General features: G+C 42.7%; 1 protein-coding gene across 1 annotated transcript in view; it reads left to right on the top strand.

Moving 5' to 3' along the window:
- Positions 1–27520, top strand: part of WRN (WRN RecQ like helicase) — a 187958-nt gene that overhangs the window by 98480 nt on the left and 61958 nt on the right. The window contains 3 exon segments of the mRNA XM_044278366.1: positions 2705–2892; positions 13599–13773; positions 26439–26620. Of these exon segments, the coding sequence (XP_044134301.1) occupies positions 2705–2892; positions 13599–13773; positions 26439–26620 (545 nt within the window).

The following is a 27520-nucleotide window of genomic DNA, read 5'->3' as shown; positions in this document are numbered from 1 at the left end:
TGGTGCCATACCGGCCTCCATTACATTCAGGGAATGCAGGTTCCACATGCATGCTGAGCCCACACTATATTATACCTCTCATGGGGCCTCACTGGCCTCCATTTTGTTCAGGGAATGCAGGTTCCACTAGCATGCTGAGCCCACTCTGTATTCCACCTCTCCTGGTGCCAAATGGCCTCCAATACATACAGGGAGAGCAGTCTAGAGCTTTAAGCCTTATTCACATGTCAGTGTTTTACGGACGTCTGCTGTATGTGTTCTCCACGGACAGCACACGTCCACATTCTATTTAATGTGTGTATTCAGACATCAGTTTTTTAAGACGGTCCGTGTTTTAAGCACGGATGCATGCTCTAGTTTGTCTGTGTTCGCAAATCCATCATGCTCATTATAGTCTATGGGCCCGTGAAAACCGTGTTGCATCCGTGTTTCACGGATCATTAGGAAGAGATACTTTAAAAATTATTTTTCAGCTGTTCAGTGTCAGTGAAACACGGACCCTTCACGGATGCATCACTGACCACCTTCTCACGGATTTGAGCACTGACACGGACGTGTGAATGAGGCTTTATAGCTGTACTAATTAAAATCAGCCTATGGGGCAGACAGGTTAATCAAGAGTGCACGACCAACAGAGTCAGCCAAACCTCCAATAAAAACTGCAAAAAAATAAATAAAATTGGCGGTCAGTCAGCACATCCCAGTGCGCAGGTGTACATCGTCCCATCAATACCCCCTTTCCTCCTCAGACAAAAATAAAAAACAAGTTAACTTACCTTTCCTGCCCTGCACCTCGCTGACACTCACCGCTCCCTGGTCTTCTGCCAGCCTAGTGCGGCACTGTTATCTGTCGTTACACAGCGTCAGGTCATATTGTTAGCCTACATAGACTATGTTCTGACACTGTAAGCAGTCAGGACATTTGCAGTGTGGTGCTCGGAAAAAGACCACTTTGGGGGGGGATATGGTCTGTTTATTATTTTTTCCAAAAATTGTTTTCTTTTTTTAAATGTTTTTCTGATTGCTCATAATTCGCATAAATACTTCTGTATTATGTCTGCCAGTGTAAAATTGACAGGCAGCATATTAGGCTTATTAATTATGTAGTACAGTGTGTCAGTACCATACTGACAAGCTCTATCAGGCTGCGGCTCTGAAAACATTAGGCCTCCGGCTGCCATGAGAAGACATTGGCACTTCTGCCGGTCAAGACAGTTAGAGCAAGAACCTGACTTTCGTGAGAGAGCAGAGCTCCTGCTTTGCTCTGCATGGAAGAGCCATGCAGCGCTTACACTAGGTCAATGTCAAATGACAGCGGCCAAGCCTAAGGCCCCTTAGTGACTGCTGTAAAAAGGCATATTATTGTCAGTAAGGGATTAATATATTGTCACTTGCGCCTGGGACCTAGTACACAGGGTCCAGGAAGGTATTGCATGTGTACTGGGTTTCTATGGAGGTCACTCTAGATTACAAACAGAATGGTCATGTCAAATGATCCTTTCTGCAGCCATTTTATGGAGACGATTTGTGCATAAATAAACCATGCATTAGTAAGATGAATGTGCAGCAGCCTACTGTCCGTGTCTGGGGTAACCCTTGCCCCTTAGGAGGTTTCTACGAAATATGACCCTCTTATAGAGCAAGTAATCGTGACGCCAGTTGCAGTTAGGCAACGAGGACATGGAGTCCCCTTTGTAGATAATAATGTTGGTACCGGGGGTAGGATTGCCAGTAATGTTGGTACCGGGGATAGGATTGCCAGAGTGGTGTAGAGTGGCCTACAATCTCTCTGTAGATGTTGTATCCACATGTCACAGTGCTCCTACCTGGATATCCTTGTATTCCAGACGTGGTGTAGTCCGAAGCAAGTGCAAAAGGGATGAACGAATAATTGAGTCCAAACTTGTAGTAACGTAGGACACAGCTTTACTTGGCATAAACTGTAATCCATACAGTTTCCAAACCAGTCATCAACAGGTATTGGCTTAACTTTGGCAGACAAACACTTCTGCAACTATCTCAGCTCTACTATGTGGTAGCTCTCTCTCAGACTGCTATATCTGTAGCTGGGTTAAAACAGGAACTTTCCTCTTCTCCTGGAACTTTAGATAAGCTGTAGTCTCTTTATCTTTAGTCCTAGGAACTTCTTGTCCTGGCTTTGAGTACCTCAAACTCTAGCTTCAGCTTGGATGAAGGCAGTGCAAGCCCAGGAGGGGACAAGCAACCATGTAGGCTTCAGAGGCAGGTCCTCTGGGCACAGCAGAGCAGATAGAGCTCTGCTGGCCGACACACAACCTCTCCCTGAGGAGGGTATGTTAGACTACTCCCTAACACTAAACTTCCTCCCCCTCTAGAGAGGGCTGGAATGGTACCAGAAGGTTCCTCTCCAGGGAGACTAACTCTCTGCCAATGCTACTGCCATCTTTTAGTGAACCAGGCACATTACATGTTAACATTGTTTTACAAGGAAATAAATATACACTTTGCTGGAAATGACAGTAAATATATGAGATGACTCTTGCTGCACCAACCAAGATAGTGGGGGTATAAAAGGAGGTGGTAATGCCACTCTGGGGTATTACAATTGCAACCTCTTTTCCCACACATAAGTAAAGGTTATATATTGAGTGGCCAACCTCTTTAATTAATATCCTGATACCACATTTCATAAGTACTAAATTACTGTTCTGTCTGATATATTTAGGTGCCTGTGATAGCTTTGACAGCAACGGCAAGCCCCTCGGTACGCAATGACATTCTAGCATCTTTACACCTGCATGACCCACAGATCACCTGTACAAGCTTTGATCGTCCAAACCTGTACCTAGAAGTAGCACGGAAGACATCAAATATGGCTCGAGATCTTCAACAATTTCTCATTAAAAAGCATGGGTAAGAAAGAGATTAATGAACTTCAAATATTTATCAGACCACAAGATTCCTTGAATTTGCATAGCATTTATCATACATACATGTCTGGTCTATTCCGAGTAACTGTTCTGATCTGTATATATACAGTGGATATAAAAAGTCTACACACCCCTGTTAAAATGTCAGGTTTCTGTGACGTTAAAAAAAATGAGACAAAGATAAATCATTTCAGAACTTCTTCCACCTTTAATGTGACCTATAAACTGTACCACTCAATTGAAAAACAAACTGAATTCTTTTAGGTGGAGGGAAGAAAACAAATAAAACTAAAATAATGTGGAGACAAAGCATCAGAGGGATCTCATTGTTAAAAGGTATCAGTCAGAGAAGGGTACAAAAGAATTTCCATGGTATTAGATATACCATGGAACACAGTGAAGACAGTCTTCATCAAGTGGAGAAAATATGGCACAGTTACATTACCAAGAACTGGGTGTCCCTCCAAAATTGATGAAAAGACGAGAAGAAAACTAGTCTGAGATGCTACCAAGAGGCCCACAGCAACATTAAAGGAGCTGTAGGAATATCTGGCAAGTACTGGCTGTGTAGTACATGTGACAACAATCTCCCGTATTCTTCATATGTCTGGGCTATGGGGTAGAGTGGCAAGATGAAAGCCTTTTCTTACGAAGAAAAACATCTAAGCCAGGCTACATTTTGCAAAAATACATCTGAAGTCTCCCAAAAGCATGTGGGAAAAGGTGTTATGGTCTGATGAAACCAAGGTTTATACTTTTTGGCCATAATTCCAAAAGATATGTTTGGCCCACAAACACTGCACATCACAAAAAGCATCATGCTTTGGGGCTGTTTTTCTTCAGCTAGAACTGGGGCGTTAGTTTAGCTAGAGTGAATTATGAACAGTTCCAAATACCAGTCAATATTGGCAAAACACCTTCAGGCTTCTGCTAGAAAGCTGAACATGAAGAGGAACTTCATCTTTCAGCATGACAACGCCCCCAAGCATACATCCAAATCAACAAAAGAATGGCTTCACCAGAAGAAGATTAAAGTTTTGGAATGGGGTGACCTGAAAAGGGCTGTGCACAGGAGATTTCCTTGCAATCTGACAGATTTGGAGTGATTTTGCAAAGAACAGTGGGCAAATCTTGCCAAGTCAAAATGTGCCATGCTGATAGACTCATACCCAAAAAGACTGAGTGCTGTAATAAAATCAAAGGGTGCTTCAACAAAGTATTAGTTTAAGGGTGTGCACACTTATGCAACCATATTATTATTATTATTATTATTATTATATTGTCACCGCCAGACATCTGAGAAGCTCTGACAGACGTTCTTCAGAACCTCCTGCTTGAGGTTCTTTTGTTTTGCTTTCGTTTTGTCATCTCGTTTCCTTCTCTCAGCTGTCATCTAGTTGCACTGATTGCATCCCTTTAAATCCCCTCCCATACTGCATCACTTTGCGGTTTATACAACTTCCTGGAGTGTGTACATGCTGGATGCTACAACTTATGCTTCTACAGATAAGTCTGTTCATTAATTTGTGTTTTCCTGTTTGGTTGTTCCTAGGTGACCCTGACTTCCTCCGTATTAAGTGTAGGGAGCCGGTGGTCGTGTCCCCTAACTATTATAGGGTGTTCAGGTGTCATACAGTCGAGGCACGAGGGCTTGCAATTTTCTATCATAGAGATCTTTGCATGGGCTGAGAAGACAGGGAGAGTTTCAGGGCTTAAATAGGGGTCTCCCTTTTGTTCCTTAGTTTCGGATCAAGCCAGTCAGATCCTTATTTGTAACTTCTTGTTTTCTGTTACACCATCCGTGACATATATATTTTTTCTTCCCTCTACCTAAAAGATTTCAGTTTGTTTTTCAATTGAGTTGTACAGTTTATAAGTCACATTAAAGGTGGAAAAAGTTCTAAAATGGTTTACCTTTGTCTCATTTTTTAACATCACAGAAACCTGACATTTTAACAGAGTTGTATAGACTTTTTATATCCACTGTATTTTAATGCAAAATATACTGCCCTCCAGTTTAATTTTGAACCTTTTTATTCATTCTTGTGCAGCTTTGATCTTTTTTCCTGTACTCCTGTAACTCCCTCCCTCTGCCTAACTGCGCAGATGCTGCGGTTGCTATTGCCTGCAGCATTTCAGGCATTAAATGACCAGGACTCATGCTCGCTCTGCCAGAAGGGGCACCATCTTTAAAGACTTGACTTTTGCCGTACATGTTCAGTGGTGGTTGGGAAGGGGTTAAACATTTTATTCTACCCTTTTTTTTTATTTTATTTATATATATATATATATATATATATATATATATATATATATCCCTTTAAGGATCCATATAATATATTGTAATGCTTCTTTAGACCCATCCCTTTGCAAACTGCTTAATGTCACTTTCAGCATTGACTGTGGCTTCGAAGGGGTTAAATGTGCAGGATGGGAGTTATCTCAGATCCTGGACTGTCATATTCAGGCCCCCACAGTGATCATGCAAGTCCTGCTTCTGTGCCCCTGAGATCAGCAATTTCAAGAACTACAGTACCCCCTACTTTTGTGTCACATGTCAGGGAGGGGGTTAAATACTAAAAATAATACCTGCAAAACACCAGGCTCCTCTTTAACAGTGAACAGGAATGTTATGCATTATTCTCCAGGTGTTGCTTGTATGACAGGACAATGGCTTTTTTTTCTCCAATTTTATAATCGTCACAGAGTACCTCCTGTTTTAAAACGTAGCCTTTAATATAAGTTGCATATAAAATAACAAACTCCCACAAACAAACAAAACACAGAAATGAAAAAGAAAAAGAAAGAAATACAAAAACGACACCTCAGGGATATATACTGCAAATGCTCAGTGGCAATGTTTCTGTTCCTCAGTTGTGATTGAGTACATAGAGATCTAGGCAGGGTAATCTCTTGTTTATTTTGGCCTGTCCCTAGATCTGGCCCTTTATTTAACAAGTCCTGCCTATAAACGGAATAGCCGCCCCGATGGGGGCGATCCCATGTTCTGGAACCTCCTGATAAGCCCTAGACTGACCCTATAGTACTGATAAACAAACCCTATAGTACTGTTGTAGGCAGAGCCAGATTGGATGCCCCAAAAAAATGTATGGCCTATTCTAGGTACAAAAAAATAACAAACTTGCCGTATATAGAGTAATGGAGCACCACGGCCGTGGATAGCAGCACACAAGAAGGTGCGGGTGCAAAAAAATCCTCCTGAGGGACCTGTGACCAAGGTCCCAGGTATGAATAGTAAAGCAAAGAAGGCAGCACTCCAGATGATAATGAAAAAAGTGGATGCTGATGAGTGAATAAACCATCCACTTTTTTCATGATCATCTGGAGTGCTTCCTTCTTTGCTTTACTATATATATATATATATATATATCAACACATACAAATATCTATGTATATATTTATATATTACGATGCGAAACATATTTATTGGTATAAATATGATTTTTTTTATATATGTAAAAGGTGCCTGGATTTGCCGCCCTAGAGAGGCAGCATATGATTAGGCACCTTGATCCCAACGCGTTTCACCCATATCAATAACCTGGGCTCTTCAGGGAACTTTTAGTTCAGTATCGTACTAGGTATCAATACTAAATTAAGGATAGCAAAGTTATCAAAGAAGCCATCAATCTTAATGACAATGTATCAGATATTTATAATAGATAACCTCATAGATGTACTATATTTAGATAGCTTGTCCTGTCAGACATGAGAACCACACGACATGCCTACATATTCATTAACCTTGGGGAAACAGTGCATGGAGCGGAGACCCTGTGGGGTCAAGATACCTAACAAATTCCAGACCATGATCAGGTAAGTAATCCCGGTAAATACTTCAATAAATAACCCAGTAGGAATGGTCACATATAATTGATAGTATGTGCCAACTCATACAAGTAAGATAATGTTAGGCTACTTTCACACTTGCGTTATGTACGGATCCGTCTGGTATCTGCACAGACAGATCTGCACCTATAAATGCAAACAATGGTATCCATTCAGTGCAGATCCGTCTGCATAACAGCTTTTTCAGATCTGAGTTTTCACGATCCTGAAAACTCAGATCCGACAGTATATTCTAACACAGAGGCGTTACCATGGTGATGGGGACGCTTCAAGTTAGAATATACTAAGAACTGTGTACAGTCGTGGCCAAAAGATTTGAGAATGACACAAATATTAGTTTTCACAAAGTTTGCTGCTAAACTGCTTTTAGATCTTTGTTTCAGTTGTTTCTGTGATGTAGTGAAATATAATTACACGCACTTCATACGTTTCAAAGGCTTTTATCGACAATTACATGACATTTATGCAAAGATTAAAAGATTATACACATAGATAGGATCACTACATAACGTCTCGAGTGCCTGAGAGACTGTGTTCTGCGGTATCGTACACGATATAGTGTGGTAAAGTTGGGCAAATCAATAGGTAAAATCTGTTTAAAAGGATACCAATACATATATTGAAACAATGTGGTATCGTAGGTTCATTTACTCACATTACGAGGGAGGGGGGCGGTTTACAAGGATAAGCATAATACACCTATAAACCGAACACCCCCCCAGCCTGGATCGCTTCTAGAGTTTTAACTGATAAAGGCAGCCAATCACACGGATGCTTCTCTTCAAAGGTCTTTATTGCATGTACATATAAAAATCCGGCTCAACGCGTTTCGGGACAGGCACGTCCCTTCATCGTGGGTTTTCTGTTCAATACTTTTTTTAATTAGAACATTGGCAGTAGAGCCTTCCGTTGAAAGATGATCTTCTGTACCAGGGTCCGTTAGTCCATCCCTGCCCAGAAATTCTGGATTTTGAAAGGGAAGTCTGGTCTAGAAGGGGGACTATCCGCCAAAGTAGTCTCCACTATGCTGAAGAGTGGGAAGGCGGTTACCTCAACAAATTATAACATAGTTTGGAATGTTTTTTCAGCCTTCTTAGGACATAGCCCAGACCCCTTTAAGTCTCTTGAAATATCAAAGATCCTAGAGTTTTTGCAAGCATGACTAGACAGGAATCTTAAAGCATCTACATTCTTTGATTCCAGATTAGCAGATCATCCGTGATTAAAAGATTCTTGTCGGCAGCATCAAGAATGCACCCTTCTTTAAGACCCTTGTCTCCCCCCTGGGATTTGAATACTGTCCTTTCGGCCCTATCGCAAAAGCCGTTTGAACCATTAAGTGAGATTTATATTAAAATGCTTACTTTCAAAATGGCCTTCCTTTTAGCTATAACATCTGCTAGACGGGTTTCAGAAATTCAGGCTTTCTCTGCCTCTCCTCCCTATTACTACCATTTTAGAGGACAAGGTGATTATTAGACCACTTCCATCCTTTCAGCCTAAGGTGGTCTCCGATTTTCATAGAAGTCATGATGTGATTCTTTCCTCCTTCTGTCCAAATCTAACCAATATGTTGGAAGAAAGATTCCATTGCCTGGATGTCAGAAGGTGTTTAGTATTTTACCTAGACTCCACATCATCTTGGAGAATAGATGAGAATCTCCTTATTTAGTTTTTGGGTAAATCTAGAGGGCGTTTTCAAACTGCCGAGAACCAACATCTCAATCATTGCAGACTGGGCCTGGAAAAAGAGTCCAGGCCTCCTGAGAAGAGTCATGGTTATTCATAAATTCCTGCTTTCCCTGCCCACCTGCTGATGACTGACAGTCTTCTACCTAGTTTTCTCCCTTTCTCTCTAGAGAACTGCCAATCATTAGCAGATGGGCGGGAGAGCAGGAGTTTATGAATAACTGACTCTTCTCAGGTAGATTTGACTCTTCAAGGCCTGGGCTGCAATGATTATGATGCTTGTTCTCAGCAACCACTTTCTTTTAGCTCATGAGTGACTGCTGAAATCAGCATTTCTGTCACTACTTTATACTGCCCTCAGTGAGGTCAGCATAAGTTGATGACCGGTTCCCTTTACGGAGAGTGTGCTTTCTGCTGCAGCTCAGGGGAATTGTCCTTTCTGATGCAGCTCTCTCCCTATCACAGCTCAGGAGGCAGTTGTAGGATGAAACTGAGCATGTGCAGCCATGTCAGTGAGCAGGACAAAAATGAGAAGAAAAAAAAACTGTAGGTGTCATTTATACAGATTTTTTTTATTTATTTAATAAGTAGGTGGCTATGTTAAATTTTTCATTACAGTTACAAAAGTATTCAGATCCAGGTGCTGGTTTGAAAACTGTGGAATATTTTTTGTGGGACAACCCCTTTAAATACTTTATTTATGGGTCACAAAAAACATTAAAAAATAACACCAAAATTGCTATTTTCTATTCATTGCACCTTCCAAAAACAGAATAAAAAGCAATCAAGTAGAGCAGTGAGAAAGATGAGGCAGCTCAGTGTTGTGAAGTGTTGTCATTAGGACAGGTTTTGTATGTATTAATACAATGGCGCCCATTTTATTTCTCCTAATGATTGCTCCCTAGACAAAATGAGCCATTATAACTCATGAAAGGTATTTTGGAATATATTTATCATAAAGTAATATTTAAGTATTTTCCTTTTACTTAATTCCTGGAGAAACCCCTTTAAATCACCCTATTAAGGAATTTTACATTTTACAATGTGACTGTTAAGGGGGTTAACATGGAGAATGAGAACACCTAGTTGCCAATGTATTCATACATTTCCAGGAGCAGCACACAACTTTAGGAACTGATGCTCCAGCATTGCCTGTAGATTGTAAGCCATCGCGGGCAGGGCCCTCTCTTCTTCTGTACCAGTTAGTAACTCATCTTGCCCATGCTTATTGCATTTGTTTAGTATTATGTATGTATACCCCTTTCATAAGTACAGCGCCGTGCAATAAATAGATATGTTCGGAGAACACCAAGTCACAAAAATTTGGATCTGTCAGTTTTACACTGCAAAAAAAAGCCATAGAAAAACCACTCAGATTTATTTCTTTACATCATGCAGTTTTATGGCCATTTTTACTACCTTTTTTTTGTAAGAATTGTGAATCAGATTTGTTTTTTCTATTTTATTCGCTATAAAGAAAGACTTGTCAAAATACCAGAAAAAAGTGCTGAAGGCATCAACATGTTGTGTTTAAAAAATTGAGAGGTCCAAAAATGGCACCTAATTAACAAAAACGCTTGTGTGTCCTACATTTTTATTTTATTTTTTTCACACAGACTTTCCGCTAACAGCTGGAGCTGTTGATTTTACAGCAAAAATTGTACCAAAACCTTCTGGTGAAAAAAGCCACTAAAAATGCTAAACCGAAAAAACACCATTAAAAACCTATGTCTGAACCCAAACTTTAGCATAAGTAGTAAAATGATTCCCCAGAGTGTTGACGAAAATAGTTTTTTTTTGTATGTTTTAGTGTTTGCATTTACTTAAGTGGGGCCCTTGTTAACCTGTTTAGTTTCAGCATGGTCCTCAGTAGGTTACATCCTTCAGTTGTACTGTGTATGGCAATTGGTATTTTTTTTTTTTTAAACTAAAGTTGTGTCTAGTGCTGGCAAGCAGGTATTTTTATATATTTTTTTTACAATCACAGCCCACTTCCAAGCTCTATTCTAAGGAGCTTGCTATCTTATTTGCAGCTGATGCACAGAGACAGAATAGCCCATAGGCGACATAGCCTATTTTCCTTAGACATCAGACATCTATCAAATTTCACCCAAGGTAGAAAAACACACAGATGTTGTCGCAGATGGGTTGTGCTTGAGGTCCAAACACAAATTTAATGTCAATGATTTCTCTGAGGGCCTCCTTCAGGTAAGCGGATCGTTTTACCAAACATATCATTAGGAGTAAAATGAGTCTGAGGGCTCTGTCTGAAAATTCATGGGGTGGTAATTGGCATAATTTGTATACTCGGATGGCTGTGCGCAGTCTTCAAGTCCCACATTCAGCCTGGTTTTACAAACTTTTTGCCATTAACTGTTACCTTTCTGGGTAATTACTAGCCTTTTTTCATAGTTACTGTTTGAACCCAGTCACAAAAACTGGGATGAATGTACTCAAATGAAGTTAATTTTCACCTACCGAGCTTTGATATTATTAACTTTATAAGCTTTAGTTGTAAAAAAAGATTCCCTGAAACAGTATCCTCTTTTAAATCCCTAAAGCATTCCTCCATCAATAATAAAAAAAAAACCTTTATTAAAAATAAAATGCTACTGGCACATAGGGCTCTTGCACACTTAAAGGAACTGTGTCACCAAAAATTTTATCTGCCACTTAAAAACAGATAGTGACACACACCCTTTTTTTTCTAATGTGTTTTTTATTTTCTGATTGTAGATTTTTTTTATATTCTATTTTCTAAACAGGATTATGGGGGCGGCCATCTTGCCAGAGCTGTTCTTAACAGCATTTAGAAAGCATTAAGAAATTAGCTTTTGACAGCCCCATGGGCCATAGACACAATGGTTTGGAGGGGACCTCATTGACTTATATACAGGCAGTATTAGAATGAGTTAATTGCAGTAAAGTGATCTGTACAAACCAAGAAGTGGCTCCAATTATAAGACATAGTGGCCAGTGCGAAAAGGATTTTCTTTTTTGTATAAGTAGTGTATATTGAATACATAGAAAATTAAAAACATCATCAAAAGTTCTTAAAAAATATATTGAGCCTAAAAAAGTTAAACAGGTCATTTTCTGATGACACATTCCCTTTAACTGCAGATCTGCAGTAGGCAACCATTTATATTCTGTGCGTCTAATAGGGGGCCCTAACGTACATGAATTTTGTTTGGTGCATGCATTTTTTTCCCCCTCTTTTGGTCACCTGCATTTTTGTGGTTCTTTTTCGGGCCAACAGAGACCTATATAGATGGTGTAAACTTTGAAAGGTGGTCTAGACCTCCACCAGATTTATCACAGGGGCTCAGGCTGGATGATCAATCTGGTGCCGGGACAGACACTTTTCTCTGACTCTATACCAACTATTGTGTGGCTTACTGTGAGACCAACTTTTATCCCAGTACTGTTGCAGAATTTTGGGCAAAAATAGTGCATCTTATGCCCCACCCTTTCCAGTGAAGCTTCTACCATCTGTCGCATGTCCGGGAAAAAAGTGCAGAAACCCTAGATACACCATTTTGCGCTTTTTTGTGGCAATCTTTTAGACATATTTTTGGTGTGGATACATTAGTAAATCTGGGCCAGTGTGCTTGAACAGTGGCACTATTTTAAAATGAAGTTTTTCTCTATACAGGAGGAGATGTCAAAAAGCCTGAAAAAGGACACAACAGGCAGGCTGCATTGTGAAAACAAGAAGCCAGAAACAAAAACAAAAATGCTTGTGTGGCCTGCATAAGATAATACTATGGACATTCAGCTAACATCTGGAGCTGGCATTTTTACTACAAAAAATTGCACTAAGTGGAGAAAATGCCAGTAAAATGTGTTACATTTTTTTTTATAAATCACAGATACAGTGGGCACATACACATGGTCCATGTGACTTGGATCCTGCATGAGCCATTACAATTTTTCTTTGTTCCTTTGTCACTGGCCTCCATCTTTCCATGCCACTCTGTGTTGGGGTGTTGATGATATCTCACCCTTAATGGGGTTGTCTCATCTAGAACGTAACCAATTTCAGATAGGCACGGGACCTGCACCGCTCTCTAGAATGAAGTTTCCAAACGGAACAAGAGAGCACCGCACATGCACGGCTGCCCTCCATTCATTTCTATGGGAGTTCCGAATATAGCCAAGCACTGGCTTGGCTATTTCTGACAGTTCCATAGAAGTGAATGGAGCGGTGGCTGCGCTTGGACGGTGTGCTCTACATTCACTTCTGTGAGGCTTCCAAAAATAGCCGAGCGTGGCACTTGCCTATTTCTGACAGTTCTATAGAAAAGAATGGAGGGCGGCCACGCATGCGCAATGCACTCTGTTCTCTTCGGGAGCTTCTTTCTAGATATAGGTGCGGGTCCCAGAGGTGGAACCCACACCTATCTGACATTGGTGGCATATTCTAGCGAAATGCCACCAATGTTCCAAGTGAGGCAATCCCCTTTAAACTCTTAAGGCTACTTTCACACTAGCGTTTCTATATTCCGGTATTCAGATCTGTCATATGGTCTCAATACCAGAAAAAAAAACGCTTCTGTTTTGTCCCCATTCATTGTCAAAACGTAACTGAACAGAACAGAATGCTCCCAAATGCATTCCGTTCTGTTTGGTTGCGTTCCCATACTGGAGAGCAAACCGCAGCACGTCATGGGATGCGGATCCGTCCCCCATTGACTTTTAGTGGAGTTTATGACGGATCCGTCTTGGCAATGTTAAAGGTAATACAACCGGATCCGTTCATAACGAATGCAGATGGTTGTATTATCAGTAACGGAAGCGTTTTTACTGAGCCCTGCCGGATCCAGCAAAAACGATAGCGTGAAACTAGCCTAAGACCTCATACACGCGACCATGGGGCCGCTGTGTCCGTGTTGCGGATCTGCAAAACACAGGCATCGGCTGTGTGCACTCCACGTTACAGTGCAGACCCATTGACTTCATGCCATGACGTTTATTTAGATTTTTCAAACCATAATGTGAATAGCCAAGGCACCAGGCTGATATGCATTACAAGGAGTTAACACAAAAGTCATGAAAAGTGTGTAAGCATTAGATATTTATCTTGGTTGCGTTAATGGACGATGCCACTTTTTTTTTTTCTGCTCTTAGGCCTGGCTGGGAATTTGAAGGTGCTGCTATTGTCTACTGCCCATCCAGGAAGACATCAGAACAGGTCACTGCAGAATTGTCTAAGCTGGGCATTTCTTGTGATACTTACCATGCTGGTATAGCGATCCGTGCCAGGAGAGACGTACATCACCGCTTTATGCGAGATGAAATACAGGTACAGTTGTTTGGATAGCAGTGGTGAACTAGGCTCTGATAAACATTCGTTCTTTCTCGATGCCCATAAGCCCTTCTTCTTATATTTAAAAGCCTACAGAATTTTTCCACCAATTACATTTATTCGCATCCACAGAGTAGATGAGAAATATTAAATCGGTGGGTCCTCAACCAATTCTGAATACTGGAATGGGTGTCCTCCACCACCTCCTTCACTGGATAATTGTGACCATAGGTTCATATAGCATAAAAACTTAGCAGTCGAATACTTTTTTTTTTTTTTTTTTGGTAGCGCTTCCAATGATTTAAGTGACCATCTTGTGCCTTGTGTATGCCACCACCCCACGTGGATACATTTTATAGGTGAGGAAACCCCTTTAATGATCATATAATGAAATGTTTTATCATACTGTTACATCTATAATTGCTGTCAGTGAATGGGAACACTCTTGTTTATAGTTCATCAGCATGTCCTAACTTGGACCTGCTGAGAACCTATTCTATTCAATGTAGACAGTCCTCTGTGTGTTAAAATGGGGTTTTCCATTTCAGAAATTCATGGCTGAGATTGGAATACCAATCTTATATGGCCACCAGGGTGGTTGGGATTACTGAAACGGCGGTGCAAGTTATATAAAACTTTTTCCATACTGAAAAATAAAGTGCAGGCACGAGATGACAGGTCTTGGCGCTAAATGTTAATCTGCACTTCTTAAAGAGCAGCAGGAGAAGCGCCCAGACCAGAAGGTACAGCACAGGTTGGAACATACAAGTCTCGGTGCTAGGATAGCAGCAGTCACTAGAAGACTAGCCCTGTCAATCCAGGGGGAGGGACTGAAGCTGAAGGGAGTGTAAGAAACTGGTGCTCCGAGGGCTCTGGCCAGCCCTTTGGTGCTCCAGTTAGGTCATTTGCATATATAAAAAATGCAATTTTCTCTGCAATGGAGCCACAGATAGTCTTAATAAGGGTATAGTTTTTATCAAAATGATTAACCTTAACAGGGTGTATGCCTGGTTTAAAGGGTTTCTGTCATCAAGCCCTAGGCTCGAAATCCACTTTCTCCAAAACTACACCACTCCTGGCATGGGATAGGGAACTACAGGAAAACATATGTACTATGTTACTATGGCATTGGGGGACACAGCACCATGGGTATATGCCCAGCTGCCACTAGGAGGCTGACACTAGAAACAAAAAAAGTGTTGGCTCCACCCAGGTGGGCTATACCCCTCTGCCAGAGCCGAGAGAGATCAGTCTACTTCTAGTGTCCATAGGAGGCAGACATGACCTGCTATCTTTTTTTTTGCAGGTCATCCTGCTAATTTTATTTTATTTTTTCATTTCTCTTTTTTTCTCTGCAGGTTTCGGCCTGCTGCAGGGGTGGCTCCATCGTGTTCCACTTTAGTTGCCCCCCTGCGGGCGCGTACTCGGGTGCCTGGCAGCCACCCAGTCCCCACTTGAAACTGCTTCCGCAGTGGAATTCCGGTGGACACACGGTTCCCGTGTTGAGTCCGCCGAGGGGATGGTTATTGCTGCGCCTGAAGACGTTGGAAGGTAAGTAGGGATCCGGATCCATGCAGGGACCCTGTAATCCCCTTCCCCCTCCCTCCCTATCTCCTCCTCCCTCCCTATCTCCTCCTCCACTTCTCTCCCAGTCCTGCTGTGGCACTTCTCCTACCTCCTGGGGGTCATTTGGAGCCATAGTTCCTGCAAGGAGGCCCATGTTGTTTTCTGGGTCCAGCCCCTTTAAGACGGCTCCTGACATGCGGCGAGTACGGGGTGTCCTTCCTGCATAACTGAGGCTCCTACCTCCGCCCACTCCTCGCTTCCCGGGCTTTTCTCCTTCTCCCTCCCCTCTGTGGGAGGAGCTTGGCTTTCCTCCAACCCTGTACAGCGCGGGCTTCTGAAGGGGGCGTTCTTTTTTCTGCCAGCTTCTTCCTGCAGTGTCTTCCGTCGCCATCTTGCTGCTCATCCTACGATCGGTTCCTCTATCTGGGACACAGCACCATAGGTTCTGGTAGGCAGCCTTTTCTGGCAGATTTTTTCTCCTTGCAGGCTCCATCCTAAGCCCTCATGTCTTCCTCTGGTCGGGACCCCACTCCCCCTGCGGCAATTTCCACACATTATGCCTGTTCTCTGTGTAATAGGAAGTTCTCATGCGGCCAGTCTACCTCCCTCTGCGCGCAGTGCCTCAACCCTAGTCTGTTGCACATATTATCAACCCCAGGCCGCTCCTGCGGTCCCCTTCCGTGTCGGTCCTTCAGGAATGGGCTGCTACCCTGTCCCAAGCCATAGGGAACCTTGCCAGCCTCTCCTAATGCCTGGCGCAGTCTCTGGACCGTCTGCCTGCCCAGATTGCGGCCGCCTCTAGCAGGGACTCTCCCGCTGGGGACAGCCGTTCTCGCTCTGGCACGCGATCCCGGGCAAGATTTCTTCTTCAGCCGCTTCCGTCGCCCCTGGGGACTCCTCTGCTTCTGATTCTGAATCAGAGCGGTGCTCGGCGATGTCTGCGGCCATACAGGATCTCATTAAAGCCGTCCGGGACGCGCTCCATGTGCAGGACGAACCTTCTTCCTCCTCCCAAGAGTCTGTGTCCTTCCGCCGTTCTAGACGGTCCACTGTAGTTTTCCCAAATCACGTGGAAAACTCGCCCTTCTGGCTAATGAGTGGCATCACCCTGATAGGCGCCTTCACCTTACCAAGGCCTCGGATGTCCCTTATCCTTTTTCTGAGGACTCTGTCAACCTCTGGATGGTTCCTCCTCAGGTGGACCCTCAGGTTGCTCGCCTGGCAAAAGCTACTACCCTTCCCCTGGCTGACGCGGCTTCTTTGTCGGATCCCGCTGACAAACGGGTCGACTCCTTGGCCAAGTCCGTGTTTGTGGCAGCTGGTGCCACCATCCGTCCTGCGTTAGCACAAGCCTTGGCCCCACCCAGGAAGCGGCAATCTGGGCAAAACAGCTTGTCCGAGCCTTCCCTCCAGACTCGGTTCTGCGGGATCTGGCAGTGCTTGCCTCTCAAATTTACCAGGCATCCAAGTTTCTTTGCGATGCCTCTATGGAATCGGCCCGCCGCTCCGGCCGTGCGGCCGCTAACTCTGTGGTCGTTCGCCGCACCATCTGGTTTCGTTCTTGGGCGGCGGATTCTGCCTCCAAGAAGGCTCTAATTTCCCTTCCCTTCCTCAGTGGGAAGCGTTTGGATGAGCTCATCTCTGAGGCCACTGGTGGTAAGAGCTCTCTTCTTCCCCAGAATCAGCCTCGCCGCCGTCATTTCCCTGGGTCGTCCTCTCGTACTCAGTCTTTTCGTTCCTTTCGGGCCCCTCCCGCTCGATCTGACAAGAAGTCATCCAGGCCTTCCTTTAAGGCCAAGCCCTCCTGGCATGCCAAGCCCAAACCTGCTCGCCCCCAGTCCACAAAGCCACCTTCCGCATGACTCTGCCTCGGTCAAGGTGGGGGGGCGCCTGCCCGCCTTTCAGAATATCTGGCAAGCAAGTGTGGAGGACGCTTGGGTTCTGGAGGTGGTCTCCTCTGGATACAAGATTGATACAGCGTTGCCCCTGCTCCTAGAGGCTCCGTTCTCCCACCTCGCGCCACGCCCTGCTACACTAGATTGACAGGACCAGGCAGCGTTGGTCTCCTTCTGCCGGCCCTGTCTGCCATGTAAAACTCGCACCTGCGATGTCCCGTTCAGTATTCGGCGCAGTGAGTGAAGGGCGCTCACCGGCTTCCTCACTGTATTCGGCGCGAGATTTCCCCAGCGCACAGGGCCTGCAGTTGGAGGTAAAGGCTGCCTGGCCCTGTCAATCTAGTGTAGCAGGGTGTGGCCAGAGGTGGGAGAACGGAGCCTCTAGGAGCAGGGAGAACCCCCCCCCCCCCCCCTCCTAGGGGCCAATTTGCATATTATAAAAGTTATATTTCTGGAGTAACGGGAGCATAGATAAAAGCAGGAATAGGCTAGTTAGGTTCAGCTGACATTAGCACACCGCTAATGTCAGCTAGCTTAATAGGGTTAATTCTGGGGACAGAAACCCTTTAATATGATTACTCATGCAGATACTGCAACAGATACTCTTTAGTGTAATCGAGCCAATAATGTAGGTTTATGGTGGGGTTTTTAACCCCTTAAGGACCTTTTAACCCCTAACATGTACGGCACAGCTGGACGTGACTTAAGGACCAGCGTCTTACATGTACGGGACAAGGTCCGCCAGTTACTGGGAAGGAATCGCAGGGGAATCGGGGCACCATGGCTGCTCTTACCAGCAGGTCCGCCAGGTGCTGCGATTGGCTGGTCAATGAAGACCGAAACATTGCAGCGCCGGAAGCAAGAGTAAGCTGCGGGGGGTGGGGGGTCATGGGGAGGTGACTGTTGCTGGACTAGTCAGCACTAGTTTCCTCCGATAACCTGCTTTCTGGGACTTGACCACCACCACGGCGATCTACTGCTTCCTGTAAAGAAGAAGAAAGAAGAACATCTGGAACATCTGCTACAGTGTTTTTTTATTTTTTTTTGTGCAGCAGAAGTTCCAGATCCCGAATCCACCTCCCTTCCTAAGCCCTAGTCCCTGTCCGTATCCGTGTGCGAGCTGTGAACTCCAAGGGCTGATCAGTCCGTAATCCACTGTTCAGCACCTGGGCCCATTTCTTTGGTGCAGATAAATATATATTGTTTTTTAATCTGTGCTTTTTTTTAAAGTAATAGTTAGAATTTATATATATATATATATATATATATATATATATATATATATATATAGTGTGTGTGTGTTGATTTTTAGATGGTGTTCTTTTTTTGTATCTGCAGTAAATTGTAGTAAAGTTTTACACTGTAGTGTCTGCACGGACGCACCGAACGTTAGCTTGCGTGCGTTCTGCAACCCTGAGCACCAATAGGTACAATTTTTTTTTTACTAGTCGCTTTTGTGCTCAATTTTCTTGTATTTTTTACACCAAAAAATATTTAAATAATTTAGTGTTAAATAGAAATCAATTTTAGATAATGTTGGTGTCGCTTTGTGCACGCATATAATATCTGTGTGCGTGCATGCGTCCTGCACCTGCTAAGCGCTGATCAGACACATCCATTTTTCTGATCAGTCTGCTCAGTTTACTGTGCAGATTTTTTTCTTCTTCGGGTATATATATATATATATATATATATATATATATATATATATATAACAAAAGAATGAGGCAGCACTCCAAACATCAGGTGAAGAAGATAGTGGATCCTTTATTCCCCTCTGCAACGTTTCAACCGCTCAATGCGGTCTTTATCAAGCATGTATACACACTCCCCTAAAGAATTATTAGGAACACCTGTTCTATTTCTCATTAATGCGATTATCTAGTCAACCAATCACATGGCAGTTGCTTCAATGCTTGTAGGGTTGTGGTCCTGGTCAAGACAATCTCCTGAACTCCAAACTGAATGTCGGAATGGGAAAGAAAGGTGATTTAAGCAATTTTGAGCGTGGCATGGTTATTGGTGCCGGACGGGCCGGTCTGAGTATTTCACAATCTGCTCAGTTACTGGTATTTTCATGCACAACCATTTCTAGGGTTTACAAAGAATGGTATGAAAAGGGAAAAACATCCAGTATGCGGCAGTCCTGTGGGCGGAAATGCCTTGTTGATGCTAGAGGTCAGAGGAGAATGGGCCGACTGATTCAAGCTGATAGAAGAGCAACGTTGACTGAAATAACCACTCGTTACAACCGAGGTATGCAGCAAAGCATTTGTGAAGCCACAACATGCACAACCTTGAGGCGGATGGGCTACAACAGCGGAAGACCCCACCGGGTACCACTCATCTCCACTACAAATAGGAAAAAGAGGCTACAATTTGCACGAGCTCACCAAAATTGGACTGTTGAAGACTGGAAAAATGTTGCCTGGTCTGATGAGTCTCGATTTCTGTTGAGACAGTCAAATGGTAGAGTCCGAATTTGGCGTAAACAGAATGAGAACATGTATCCATCATGCCTTGTTACCACTGTGCAGGCTGGTGGTGGTGGTGTAATGGTGTGGGGGATGTTTTCTGGGCACTCTTTAGGACCCTTAGTGCCAATTGGCCATCGTTTAAATGCCACGGGCTACCTGAGCATTGTTTCTGACCATGTCCATCCCTTCATGACCACCATGTACCCATCCTCTGATGGCTACTTCCAGCAGGATAATGCACCATGTCACAAAGCTCGAATCATTTCAAATTGGTTTCTTGAACATGACAATGAGTTCACTGTACTAAAATGGCCCCACAGTCACCAGATCTCAACCCAATAGAGCATCTTTGGAATGTGGTGGAACGGGAGCTTCGTGCCCTGGATGTGCATCCCTCAAATCTCCATCAACTGCAAGATGCTATCCTATCAATATGGGCCAACATTTCTAAAGAATGCTATCAGCACCTTGTTGAATCAATGCCACGTAGAATTGAGGCAGTTCTGAAGGCAAAAGGGGGTCCAACACCGTATTAGTATGGTGTTCTTAATAATTCTTTAGGTGAGTGTGTGTGTGTGTGTGTGTGTGTGTATATATATATATATATATATATATATATATCAATTTTAGTTACTGTAGATAGTGTTAGTGTAGATTTTTGCACGCACGCAGAATCTTTGTGCGTGCATCCTGCACCCGTTTTTAATTTTCTTTCTACTCCTTTTCTCTTTATTTCAAATTTATTACAAGCCCCTTCACGTGTGAAAACACAACATACACACCCCTTACACTTAAGGTTTATACATTTCACACCCAATAAAATAAAAAAGACCTGTCTATCCCAACGAGTATACTCAGCTGAAGAGGCATACGCGTATCTTGCCTCCGATAGTGAGTCTGCCAGTGAGGGAGAAGAGGATGCCACTTTCCTCTACTCCTCTACCCCCTCATCATCATCTGCTGATGAGGGACCCTCTAGAAGGTGCCCCAGAACAACAGCTGAGGCAGCCCCCTCAGAGTGAGCCCATATGGACCCCACCCCCTGACAATTATCAGCCCCAAATTCTGGATTTTAAGGGCATTTCCGGAATACAGATAGACGGTGCAGGCTTCACTGAATTAGATTTTTTCAAAATCTTATTCTCTGAAGGTTTTGTAAATTTTAATAGCGGCCCAAACCAATTTATATGCCCAATTAATTGCTCAGAACCCTACATCTGCATACGCTAGACCCCTAGGTTGAACCCAGGTAAGTGCAGCAGAGATGATGAAGTTTTGGGGACTTGTGCTGCATATGGGCGTTGTCAAGAAGCCAAACCTTAGACAATATTGGAGTTTGGACATTTTCTACTAGACTCTGATTTACAGTCAGACCATGACCTGGAAGCGAGTCATTTCGGAAATTCCTACACTACAACGACAATACACAGTGCCCACCCCAAAACGACCAAACATTTGACCATCTGTTCAAGGTTAGTCCTGTCATTGACCACTTCAGCAACAAGTTTGCTGAGGTGAACAACCCTGATAAAAAATGTCTGTGTAGATGAGTCCCTATTACTTTTCAAAGGGAGGGTTAGATTCCGCCAGTACCTGCCTAACAAACTGTCAAGGTATGGCATAAAGGTATACAAACTTTGTAAGAGTAGCTCCGGGTACACCCACAAATTCCGCGTTTATGAAGGGAAAGATTCCCGGATAGAACCCCCAGAATGCCCCACCATCCTAGGAGTTAGTGGGAAGATCGTGTGGGACTTACTGCACCCACTGCTGGATAAGGGTTACCACCTCTATGTGGGGTTACCACCTCTATGTTGATAACTATTATACCAGCATACCCCTATTCATGTCCCTAACTGGCAGAAGTACTGTGGCTTGTGGCACAGTGTGCAAAAATCAGAGAGGCCTCCCTAGATCCCTGGTAGGGCAACCACTGAGAATGGGTGAAAGTAGGGCTCTTCTGCATGAGAACATGGTAGTGGTTAAGTACAAGGACAAGAGGGACGTCCTTGTACTGACCAACATTCACACTAACACCAGCTCCTCTGCTCCTGTATGAGGTACCACAACCACTACCCCCAAACCAGTTTGTATCCTGGACTACAACAGGCACATGGGACATGGGAGGGGTGGATCTTTCAGATCAACTTCTGAAGCCCTACAGTGCCACACGAAAAACAAAAGTGTGTTACAAAAAGCTGGCCGTACACATTGTACAGATGGCAATGCATACGTGCCATTTCCATCTACAGGCCACACAGGAACTTTCCTTAAGTTCCAAGAGGTGGTTATCAAGGCCCTAATTTTTCTAAGCCAGGCCGGGGAAGGACCCAATACTTCTAGAAGTCATGGTGCCTGTGTTGTACCAGGGCAACATTTTCTAGGTCAAGTCCCCCAGACAGCAAAGAAGGGGAGGATCCAAAAAAGATCTAGGGTGTGTTCCAAAAGGGGGATAAGGAAAGACACCATTTACCACTGCGAAACCTGCCCTGAAAAACCCAGCCTGTGCATGCAGGAGTGTTTTAAAATCTACCACTCATCCATGGAGTATTAATTTAATTTCATCCATGATGTACCCTGTAGTTTTACCACCTTATATCTCTGTTTTAGTCCGCATAGCTTACAGATCCACTTTTCACCAACCAATACATATTAATTTCTGTGAAACACGTTAGGTCAAAAGTGCCCTTTCCACCCCTTAAAATGTTCGTACAGGGGTGCACTTTCCAAAATGGGGTCACTTTTTGGGGTTTTTAATTTCTGAGGATCTCAGGAATTTTTTTAATACGACATGGCGCCTAAAATCCATATCTGCCAATTCAGGCCTGCCAGCAAAATCCATATTTTGCTGTTTGCCTGCTGTGCGCCCATACAGCAGGCTACAAGCACATATGGAGTGTTTCCTGAATGGGGAGAAAATGGGGAACACATACTGGGGTGCATTTCCTCCTTAACCCCTTGTGAAATTGAAAAATTGGGGTCTGCCAGTAATTTTTCATTTTCACAAATGTGTGCTTTGAAATCCTTTAACAATAGTTTCTGCCTCCTGTGAGACACCTGTTTGCTGAAAAGTACCCTTTCCACCACTTAAAATGTTCGTACAGGGGTGCTCTTTCCAAAATCGGGTCACTTCTTGGGGTTTTTAATTTCTGGGGACCTCAGGAATTTTTTAAATGTGACATGGTACCTAAAATCAATGTCTGCCAATTCAGGTTAGCAAAATACATATTTTGCTATTTGACTGTAGAGCCCTGCTGTGTGCCCATACATAATTTTTGAGCACATATGGGGTGTTGCCATATTCGGGGGGGAAATGGGGAACAAAATATGGAGTGCATCTTGTCCTGTTCCCTTTGGGAAAGTGAAAAATGTAGGTGTAAAGCAACTTTTTCTAGAAAAAAATAATTTTCACTGCCAAGTGTTTTCTAATTCTAGGAAACACCTTTGAGGTCAAAGTGCTCACTACACACCTTGAAAGATTCCTTGAGATGTGTAGTTTCCAAAATGGGGTCACTTTTTGGGCGTACTTTCCACTGTATGGCCACCTCAGGGTGTCTTCATATGAGACATAGCTCCCAATCACTATTCCAGCTAAATATGCTCTCCAAAAGCCATATTGTGCTCCTTCCACTCTGAAGCCTGCTGTGCGCCCGTTAGGTCCATATATATTTGGACAGAGACAACATTTTTCTAATTTTTGTTCTGTACATTACCACAATGGATTTTGAACAAAACAATTCAGATGCAGTTGAAGTTCAGATTTTCAGCTTTAATTCAGTGGGTTGAACAAAATGATTGCATAAAAATGTGAGGAACTATTTTTTTTTAACTCAATCCCTTCATTTCAGGGGCTCAAAAGTAATTGGACACATTAAATAATTGTAAATAAAATGTTAATTTCTAATACTTAGTTGAAACCGCTTTGTTGGCAATGACTGCCTGAACTCATGGACATCACCAGACGCTGTGTTTCCTCCTTTTTAATGCTCTGCCAGGCCTTTACTGCAGCGGTTTTCGGTTGCTGTTTGTGGGCCTTTCTGTCTGAAGTTTAGTCTTTAACCAGTGAAATGCAAGTTCTATAGGGTTCACATCAGGTGACTGACTTCACCATTCAAGAATATAAACTCCTGGGTTGTTTTGGCTTTATGTTTTGGGTCATTGTCCATCTGTATTATGAAACGCCGACCAATCAGTTTGGCTGGATTTGAGCACACATTATGTCTCTGAAAAGACCAGAATTTATCCGGCTGCTTCTGTCCTGTGTCACATAATCAATAAACACTAGGGATCCAGTGCCACTGGCAGCCATGCATGCCCAAGCCATCACACTGCCTCCGCCGTGTTTTACACATGATGTGGTATGCTTTGGATCATGAGCTGTACCATGCCTTCGCCATATTCTTTTCTTTCCATCATTCTTGTAGAGGTTGGCTTTTCATCTGTCCAAAGAATGTTCTTCCACAAGTGTGCAGTTTTTTTAAGATGTTTTTTTTTAGCAAAGTCCAATCTAGCCTTCTTATTTCTGAGGCTTATGAGTGGCTTGCACCGTGCAGTGAACTCTCTGTATTTACTTTCATGCAGTCTTTTCTTTATAGTAGATTTGGATATTGATACGCCTATATCCTGGAGAGTGTTGTTTACTTGGTTGGCTGTTGTGAAGGGGTTTCTCTTCACCATGCTAATTATTCTGCGATCATCCACCACTGGTGTCTTCTGTGGGCATCCAGGTGTTTTTTCATTGAGGTCACTAGTGTACCAAACTGTAGATTTTGCCACTGATAATAGTGTAGCAATTTTTCGGATGTTTTTTTTTCTGTTTTCGCATATAAAGGATGGCTTGTTTCACCTGCATGGAGAGCTCCTTTGACCGCCTGTTTACTTCTCGGCATAATCTTCAAAATGCAAGCACCACACCTCAAATCAACTCCAGGCCTTTTATGTGCTTAATTAAGAATGAAATAACGAAGCAATCGCCCACGCCTGCCCATGAAACAGGCCTTGAGTCAATTGTCCAATTACTTTTGGTACTTCAAAAACATGGTGCCACATGTAAAGGAGCTGAAACGCCTAAACTCTTCATCCAATTTTAATGTGAATACCCTAAAATGAAAGCTAAAAGTCTTGACTTTATGTCCATGTCCATTATTTAACCATAACATGTTTTAGTAAACAGGTAATAAAAACTAAATTTGTGTCAGTGTCCAAATATATATAGACCTAAATGTACATCAGTTTTGAGCACATATGGGGTGTTTCTGTAAACTCCAGAACCAGGATAAAGGGCTGTTTCACACGAGTGGATGCCGTGCGTGACATCCGCTGCGTGAATGACAGCCAAGACCCAATGCAGACAGCAGAAGCACGGAGCATCAACATGATTAATAATGCTCTGTGATCTCTTTACTACAAAATCACAGTGAGATAAAGTTGTCACTGTGATTTCGTAGTAAAGAGATCACAGAGAGGCATGGAGCATTATCAATCATGTTAATGCTCCGTGCCTCTGCTGTCATTCACGCAGCGGATGTCACGCACTGCATCCGCTCGTGTGAAACAGCCCTAATAGATTTTGAGTTTTGTTTTGCTGTTAACCCTTGATGTGTTGCAGAAAAAAAATGGATAAAAATTTGAAATTTGCAAAAAAAAATATGAAATTTTGAAATTTTATTCCCATTTTCCTTTTAATTCTCGTGGAACACCTAAAGGGTTAACAGTGTGTAAAATTAGTTTTGAATAGCTTGAGGGGTGTAGTTTCCAAAATGGGGTGATTTATGGGTGGTTTCTATTATGTGAGCCCCAGGAAAGTGACTTCATAACGGAAGTGGTCCTTAAAAAATTGGGTTTTGGAAATTTTCTTAAAAATTTGAAGATTTGCTTCTAAACTTCCAAGCCTTCTAACGTCCCAAAAAAATTAAATGTAATGTTCAAAATGATCCAAACATGAAGTAGACATATGGGGAATGTAAAGTAGTAATAACTATTTTTTGAGGTATTACTATCTTTTATAAAAGTAGAGAAATTGAAATTGAAAAATTTGCTATTTTTTCAAAAATTTTGTAAATTTGGTATTTATTTTTTCATAAATAAAAATGAAATATTTTGACTCAAATTTACCACTGTCATAAAGTACAATATGTGACGATAAAAAAACATCAGAATGGCCTGGATAAGTAAAAGCGTTTTTAAAGTTATCACCACATAAAGTGACACATGTTAGATTTGCTAAAAATGGTCTGGCCCTTAAGGTGAAAAATGGCAGTGTCCTGAAGGGGTTAAGAAACACAACAAATCTTTAGAAGCATGCTTGAAGAATAACGTATTTACCTTGGCTCTGGATGTATAATGTCCCTTGAAAATGTTTAGTTCAAATTTTGATTCCTGAGGCCAGTGTTAATTCTTCTTTCTATCTGTATAATATTGTGCATACGTATGCACCCGAATTTGTCTGAGCCCTGGAAAATAACGCTCCATTCCTTTACTGGATGTCAATAGTTTGTGTAATATCTGCAGTCAATATGTGGCCAGAAGCTGGCAGGAAATATAAAAAAATTTGCAAACAAGATGTATCTTTTGGGGTGGTGGATAGAGCAGGATGGGTTATTTATCTGTCCTCCAGATCTCTTATTTTTTTCAGTATTTTGAGCTGTTCCTTGAGATGCCAGTATTGTGCCAAACTAAAGTGTTATGTTGAGTAATAATGACCAACAGTTTCTGCATTTTGCAGTGTGTTGTGGCTACTGTGGCATTTGGCATGGGTATCAATAAACCAGACATCCGTAAAGTTATCCACTATGGAGCTCCTAAAGAAATGGAATCCTACTATCAAGAAATTGGTCGAGCCGGTAGAGACGGTCTGCCTAGTAGCTGCCATGTTCTGTGGGCTCCCACCGATATGAAGTTTAACAGGTAAATATAAAAATATTCATACAGCAGATCACAGTTTACAACCGTTTTAGATTTCACCTTTAAAAGAACATGATACAGGACAAGTAAATGAGAACCTAATTAACAAACATAAAAAAATTAGCCTATGTCCCGTTCAGACTACCATGTCCAGTACTAGAGCATTGCTGTATGGCTTGTGATATGAGCAGGAGCAGCAAGGAAACACTCCTAGAGGAATACAAGTTACGTTTGGTGTTCATTTCCGCTATCCCTACAGTTCTCAAAAAAATCCAATACATTAATTTGATTAAAGGCTTTGTCAGGCTTCTCATACTCTGCTATATGCTCTGCCTCCTAAGTCTGTGCTGTAGGATTTTACTGCTTCACATTAGCTCCCATGCTCCAAGAAGTAATGCCTTCTGTGGTCTACAAGAGTCTTGGGCTCCATTCACACGTCCGCAATTTCGTTCTGCATTTTGCAGAACGGCATTGCGGACCTATTCATTCCTATAGGGCAGCATGATGTGCTGGCCGGACACGGAATTGCGCATCCACACTTCTGTTCCTCAATAAAATAGAACATGTCCTATTCTTGTCCGAAATTGCGGACAAGAACAGGCATATTCCATTAGTGCCGGCAATTTGCGGTCCGCAAAATTCGGAACGCACATTCCCGCTTTCCGTGTTTTGCGGCTCTGTGTATCCGCAAAACACGTTGCGGACGTGTGAGTGGAGCCTTAGACATAGTGACTCAATAAAGCACCAATGATCTCAATATTAAGGCCTCCTGCACACAGCCGTTTTTTTTTTTTTTTTCGTTTACTGGCCGTTTTTTGCGGTCCGTATACGGAACCATTCATTTCAATGGTTCCGCAAAAAAAACAGAATGTACTCCGTATTAATTGCGTTTTCGTTTTTCCG

The sequence above is a fragment of the Bufo gargarizans genome, chromosome 1, assembly GCF_014858855.1.
Source record: "Bufo gargarizans isolate SCDJY-AF-19 chromosome 1, ASM1485885v1, whole genome shotgun sequence".
Lineage (NCBI taxonomy): Eukaryota > Metazoa > Chordata > Amphibia > Anura > Bufonidae > Bufo > Bufo gargarizans.
Note: the sequence above shows the minus strand (reverse complement) of the source record. Positions and strands in the feature narration are given on the sequence as shown.